This window comes from Arvicola amphibius, chromosome 5 (assembly GCF_903992535.2).
Source record: "Arvicola amphibius chromosome 5, mArvAmp1.2, whole genome shotgun sequence".
Lineage (NCBI taxonomy): Eukaryota > Metazoa > Chordata > Mammalia > Rodentia > Cricetidae > Arvicola > Arvicola amphibius.
In genome coordinates, this window is record NC_052051.1 from 29,844,786 (window position 1) to 29,852,103 (window position 7,318).

Consider the following 7,318-nt stretch of genomic DNA (forward strand, 5'->3'; position numbering starts at 1 on the left):
AGAAACTAGTAAAATGATACTTTATAAAGGCGACAGAATTTCTGTTTGCTTTGAGAGAGGGTCTCACATGTAAGCCTTGGCTTGCTTTGAATGCCTATGTAGATTGGTTTGCTTTGAACTCCTACATAGAGTAGGCTGACCTGGAACTCCTGTCTCTGCCTCCTGAGTGCTGGGGTGCGTGATAAAAATTTAAAGGCATTCTCGGTTAAATTACAAAATTTATCATTGTCAGACATGTGTATTAGCATTAGGAAGGCAGAGTGGTGGTAAATAAATGTCTAGTTCCTCTTCCACCTAGAATTAGATAGACCTGAGACCCATAAACCAAATATAAACACAGTGAGAAATAGAACCAAAACAGTTCAAAGTGACTGTCTTTGAAGAGAAGACCAGACCGGAAAGGACGGATCAAGGAACTGTTGCTTTCCCTTTGGCCCAGGGAAACAAAGTTTTACAAAGGAAACAATGATTCAGCTTAGCAATTTGTCTTTTGAGAACACAAGAAATGCTAGGAATGTCACCAAAACAACGCGTGTGGCTTCTTCTAAGACAGGAGGTTTAAAAAAAAAAAAAAAAAAGCAAATAGCCTAAAGCAGGAGAAATAGGTTCTAGAAGACAGGAGAGTACTAGGTTCTAAAGCCAAAAGTGGGAGGGGACACATGTGTACGGAACTTTTCCAATCCAGAAATTCTGAGAGTACAAAGTCGAACTCAGACAGAATCAAGGAACGATGAAAGCAAAACCCACGAATCGGAACCGCTAAAAGCCTACCCACAAGCTAGTAAACTAACACCACTTGAGAATCCGGAAAGTGAAACAGCAAGCCGCTCTGGCGACCGACGGCTCCCCCGTCCCAGTCCTTCGGAACTAGCCGCTCTGCGCGTACGGTTAACAGCAACAGATGGCCAGGCTCGGGTGAAAAACACGCGATCCGGCCACCGGAAACAATACGCGTGTGGACCAGCAAGCGGTCCCCATCCTGCCATCCCTGCAGCCCGCGTCAGGGGTCTACCCAGCCAGGGTGCCCTTCCATGCCCTGAGCTGCGCGGGCAGTCAAGGAAACAAAGCCGTGGACAGAGGCCGGGGTGTCCGACTTGGCAGGCGGGAGAGGAGCCGCCCAAGCCCCCACGGACGTCTCCACTCTCCCTCGCTCTGCCCTGACCGTCTCCGGAACCGCGAACCCGCGGAGCGGCCCGCGAGGCTGCCTGGGGCAGGCGCCCGGCTCCTAGGGCCGCGGCCTAAACGTGCCGCGCCGGGTCCCCACCACGGCGTAATGACCGCCTCCTCACCTTCTCCTCCACGCAGTTGACAATGATGGACGGATACTTGCGGCTGAGCCAGCGGAAGAACGCCGGGACTCCCATGACCAGCGGGCGGCACGGGGCAGCGGCCGGGCCAGCGGGCTAGTGTAACCAACGGGACTGGCAGGAGCAGCGGGCGCGGGCACCGACACTTCCTCTCACGTGCGGTCAGGGACCGGAAGTGGCGTCACGCCCCACCGCGGGGGAAGCCGGGAAGGGAGCTCGGCTAAGCTCCTCGACGGCACAAGTTGTGGCTGGTGTGGGCAGGCTGTGTGGCGGGGTGATAAGGCCTGGCTCGCGGCGTTCTAGGATCGAGCCTTCCAGAGCCAGGCTCCGGGCCTACGTCTTCGCCTGCAGTAGTCCCCGGGGCGCGCGGCACAGCAGGCCTGCGGTAGCACGGTCTTGCCGGTGAGGTTACGACTTTCGAAAGGCGTGGCCTATCTCGCTTCCTTTCGTCTTGGGCTGCGCTCTAGTTTCCATTTCCTTGTTTCTCTCATTTTGATGCTACTGTACCTGGCAGAACTACGAAAAAGCATCATAGGATATTTTACAATTAAAAAAAAAAACTTCTTGCCGTAAGCAACTTTAAAAATGTTCAAGATTTATTTTTGATTATTCGTATGTGTGTACGTCTGCATGTGGGTATGTGCATGAGGGCTAGAACCTGTGGAGGCCAGAGGCGTCAGATTCTCCGGAACTGGAGTTACAACCAGCCATAATTTGTTTGCTGTGGGTGCCGGGAGTCGAACTCTGCTCTTTTGGAAGAGCAGTATGCATTCTTTGCTGCTGAGCCATTTCTCAGCCCAACAAGTCACTTTAAATAGTTGCAGAGTCTAGCAAGAATTTGCTGCCCCTTGCCGCTCTACTCAGTGTATCAACACTTGCTAGTGTGTTCTAGCATTCATTGAGCACTTACAATGTGCTAAGTCAAGGAACTAAAGAACTGTCTTATTTAGTAACCATTTGATCCTTCAGTGCTGGCTGGCTGTGTCAGGCTGGTGACTCAGGTGGGGAAAGAATTCTCCAAACTGAAAAAACAAATTCAGGGCAGGCAGCAGACAAGAACGAAAAAATAGGGGCTGCTTTTGTGGGAGTGTGTTTGCTTTTGCGTTAGGGAAGTAACAGCCTGACCTTGAGGTAACTAGTTTGCCTGAAGCAGGAAGTGTAACAACTCCACCCATCCTGTGGTCCTGCTGTACCATTTTTGTAACACTTAAAACAGATAAAGTCAGGTTGCCAGGGGTTAAATTGCTTGCTTGTTCATAAAGCTTACATTTCACTTCAAGCAAGGATCGTTTAATCCTCTGTTCTCAAGCCAACATGATATTTTTATCCCTTGTTTTCTGGTGGCTTCAAATATTTTCCCTCAGCATATGAAAGAGGGGGTATTTGTGTTCATTTGTTCAAGCTGGGAAGTCTCTCTTCCCCGAATCCCCTCTTGGCCTGACAAATCACACACAATCCCAAAGGCTCACCTCAAGAGGCCTCTGTGTTTCTCTGCTACCTGTCAGGCAGTAAATCTTGCCCCTTCCTCAGTGGTTCGATGACTTGATTTAAATGCTAGCGTGGAACTTAGGTAGTTAGCCCATGTTTGATTTAAGGATAGTAAAAAAAAAATAAAAATCCTAGAATATTGTATCTATGATGAAATTTCTCATTTTAATTGGAAATAGCCCTTCTTAAGAGTTTGGTTCTATGCTTTTGTAAGAACACAAGTTTGTAGGCAATTGGCTAGGAGCTAGCAGCTTGCTATATTGAGCCCAGGAGAGGCCATCACAGACAGTTTTGAGTTTTGAAATGTAAAGAAAGTTAAAGCTGTATAAAATGATAAGCATTGAAATTTCTTGGTCTGGCAATGAGGCAGGGACGTGTAATCGTATCACTAAAGAGGTTGAAGAGGCAGGAGGCTAGCCTGAGTCAGACCCTATTGCAAAAAACGAAAAACAAGGAAACTTCTGCTACTCTACAATAGGAGCAACAGTTGTAAGACCAGTTCCAGGGGGTTTTGAGACCCAGCTAAAAACCTTTCCTTCTGGTAATTTGGTTGATAAATGTTGTTTGTATAAGATGCCCCCCATAGTCTCAGGTATTTGAATGCTTGATCCCCAGTTGGTGACAATTTTTGGAGAGGCTTACAAGGTATGTGTTTGGAATCTTTGCTCAGGTCTCACTACTCCCATTCCAGATCCTGCACTCAGAAAGCCCACCAAGGGTCATCTCCTCCCCAGGAACTGCTCAAGACCACGCCTATAGGGTATTTAAGACCTCGTTGCCAGCCCTGTCCTGTGACTCCTCTCCTGCCTTTCTGAGAGTCACCCATTAGTGCTCTGCTTTGCTTGGCTCTGTTTATAAGATCTGGTCTTATTAATTCGGTCCAATGTGGCTTATTGCATAGACAGAGAAACCCAATAAACAGAAATCCAGTACTTATCAGTATGACCTTGTTGACATAAGTGTGTTACTGGAAATGGACTTTGAGAGTTTCAAAAGCTAGGCACCATTCCCAGTTTTCTCTCTCTTATTCATACTTGCAGCTGAAGGTGGGAGCTTTCCACTTTTTGTGGCAGGTGCCACCATGCCTGCTGGCTGCCATGCTTCCCAACCTTGATGGTGATGGACTCTTCTCCCTCTGGAACTGTAATCACAAATAAACCCTTCTATTAAGCTGCCTCGGTCACAGTGTTTTATAACAGCAATATAAATTAATACAATATGTTTGTCTGTTGATTCTATACATGAGCTTCCACCCCCAAAAAGCGCTTTTACATTAAGCTACTTTGTGCTAAGCCCCTGTCTATTATAAAGACGTGTCCTAACAAACCAGTTGCCGATTTAGGGAACTAAAAAACCCATTCTCTTACGTAATGAAATAATCATTTTATTTACATAGAAGAGGTAGAAAAACTGAACATGTGGGGGCTGGAGCAATGCCCTCTAATTCAAGATAAACTTTATTGGCACAGCAGAGTGGCACTGCGAACAGTTCTCCCACAACACTGATAGCCCAGGCAGACCTCAGACTTGAAATCCTCTTGTATTAGCCTCCAATTGCTAGAATTACATGCATGCTCTACTTCAACTGGCATCAAACTCCCGCTTTTATTGAGGTCAAGCATAATGGCTTAAGACCTAATAGCCTCATTTAATTAGCTCATTAAAGGACCTGTCTTCAAATACATTCACATTTCGAGGCGCTAGAGGTTCTGACATTGGTAAACGTTTTTTCTCCTTCTTCCTCTTCTTTTTCTTCTTCTTCTTCTTCTTCTTCTTCTTCTTCTTCTTCTTCTTCTTCTTCTTCTTCTTCTTTTCTTCTTCTTCTTCTCCTCCTCCTCCTCCTCCTCCTCTTTCTCCTTCTCCTCCTCCTCCTCCTCTTCTTCCTCTTCCTCCTCCTCCTCCTCCTCTTCTTCTTCCTCCTCCTCTTCCTCATCCTTTATTTGTTGAGATAGTACTTTTTTATAAAGCTCTTGGGTGTTGAAATCCTGGGTGTTGGGATTAAAGGCCTCACCATGCAAGTCTTCATTTTTCAATTTTTATTTTCTTTTACGGTTGATATTTCATTGTTCTTTCTCTTTTGTTCTTCCTTCCTTCCTTTCTTTCTTTTTATTTATTTATTTTTTTTTTATTTTTTTTTATTCTTGGAGAGAGGATTTCTCTGTGTAGCCCTGGCTATCCTGGAACTCACTCTGTAGACCAGGCTGGCCTTGAACTCAAAGAGATACACCTGCCTCTGCCTCCTGAGGTTTTGGATTAAAGGTATGCATCACCATACCTGGCTCATAATTCATCTTTATATACTATATATTTCAGAAAAAAAATCTTTCCCTCCTTGGTCTTTTTTTTTTTTTTAATGTACACAGTGTTCCATCTGTGTGTATGCCTGAAGGCCAGAAGAGGGCACCAGACCTCATTACAGATGGTTGTGAGCCACCATGTGGTTTCTGGGACTTGAACTCATGACCTTTGGAAGAGCAGGCAATGCTCTTAACCACTGAGCCATCTCTCCAGCCCCATGAGTTCTGTTTAGGAAACTTTTCCTCTAATGTATGAGGATGAAGGTATGATTTGTTGGAAGGACAAATGATTCTGAAGTTTGCGTTTGCCACCTGTGAGGTCAGGATCCAGGGTGGGTCTTCTTAAGGTGAAGTAAATCCCAACCAGGCAAGAACAAGACCACTTCTGCAGTTTTTGAGCCAAATTTGAAGCAATCTTTATTAAATACTGGCCAAAATGATGGGCACTGACCAGATCCATACCCAGGATCTCCATAGTATGGCACCAAATTATATTAGTCAGAAAGTTATAAAGGCAAAGCCCACAAGGTTATGTACTTTTTGTTTTCATCCAATCAGGGGCAAGCATACATCTTGACATACTTCCTACCTATGTACCATCCACCTACATGTGATGAAGCACATTCTGTACAGTTGGTGCAACCAGGTTTGTTTACAGAAGCAAAAACATGTGGTTTGTTATCTTATATGAGCAACATTCCAGGAAATTATTTGTCCTTGGGCAAGCAAGGCTCACAGATTAGAGGTATTTTTTTTTTCCATAAATCTTTTTTTTTTTTTTTTTTTTTTTTTTTTGTTTTTCGAGACAGGGTTTCTCCATAAATCTTAAACACAGTAATTTGCACTTAAAACATAATGTTAACCCTGACAGTGACTTGGGGATCTTGTTGCTTTCATCTTTGATTCTTGTGGTGAACTGAGTGAGAATGGCCCTCCTAGGCTCATATGTTTGAATAGTCGTCGGTTCCCAGTTGGTAGGACTATTTGGGAAAGATTAGGAGGTGTGTCCTTGTTGAAAGAAGTGTCACTGGGAGCAAGCTTTGAGGTTTCAAACGACTCATACTATTCCATTTTTCTTGCCTCCTTCCTGTGGATCAAGATGTGACCTCTCAGCTGTTCCTTCTACCATACTTTGTCATCATGAACTCTAACCCTGTGAAACCATAGGCCAAATTAAACACTTTCTAAGTTGCCTTGGTCATGGTTTTTTATTGCAGTAATAGAAAAGTAACTGAGACAATTCTACAAAGGCAAAGTTGAGGAAGAAGGGACTGAGCTGAATGTTTTAAGGGCCACACTTAGTGGTAGCTTATAGTACTTAACACTTACATCCACTAGGCCCAAACCTGTTGGTCCCAAGTGCAGAAGAAGACCAGGCAAAGTAGTCATCTTGAGTACTCAGGAATAGGAAAGGAACTAGGATTGGCTGAACCCCTTGTCTCTGTCAGGCTCAGAATCAAATTACTAAGTATCTAAGATCCACAGTCTTGGGGCTGCAGAAATGACCCAGCATTAAGAGAGCTTATTACTCTTTCAGAAGAGCTAGGCTGGGTCCCCAGAACCCACAAGGTAGCTAAAAAGCATGTGTCACTCCAATTCCAAGAAGTCTGATTCCCTCTTTCAGCCTTCATGAGCACTGTATACATGTGGTATACAGATAGACATGTGGACAAAACACCCATACATCCTTGTAGCCATAAAAGGGGAAAAGTAAAAATATCACAATTAAACGTATTACTTTCTTTACTCATTTAAATATTAATTTAGGAAGAGTAAAGTATTGCCATTAAAGGGCCTACTATCAGTATCAAATATCAGTATAAGACACAGCAATAATTGCATAACAGTTTAAGGAAAATCTCTCACAATAGCATCTAATTAGATTTCAAATGAATTTTCTAGGTCATAAAAAGTGCACATATTCAGAAAAAGTAGAGATCTTGTCATCTAATAAAATGATCAAAACATAAGGAAGAAATAAAATGAGTCTTTGGACTGTTATTAAACTTTGAGTGAAAACAGGGAATGTGAAGAAGAGAACACAATTTCTGCAGCAGGAGAGATGGCTCAGTGTTTAAGATCATCGGCTGCTCTTTCAGAGTACCCAGCACCCACATGATGGCTCACAGCTATCTGTAACTCCAGTTCCAAGGAATCTGACCTCCATGGCCTCCTAGAGCATCAAGAATACCTGCTATATGGACAAACATGCAGGGAAACCACTCA

The 7,318-nt window shown here is 44.3% G+C and overlaps 1 protein-coding gene across 1 annotated transcript in view; it reads right to left on the minus strand.

Annotated features, from left to right (window-relative positions):
* Window positions 1-1,458, minus strand: part of Xrn2 (5'-3' exoribonuclease 2) — a 71,102-nt gene extending 69,644 nt beyond the window's left edge. The window contains exon 1 of the mRNA XM_038329245.2: window positions 1,290-1,458. Coding sequence (XP_038185173.1) covers window positions 1,290-1,364 — 75 coding nt within the window. The 5' untranslated portion in view covers window positions 1,365-1,458. The remainder of the gene's footprint in view (window positions 1-1,289) is intronic.
* Between the last annotated feature and the right edge of the window lie 5,860 nt (window positions 1,459-7,318).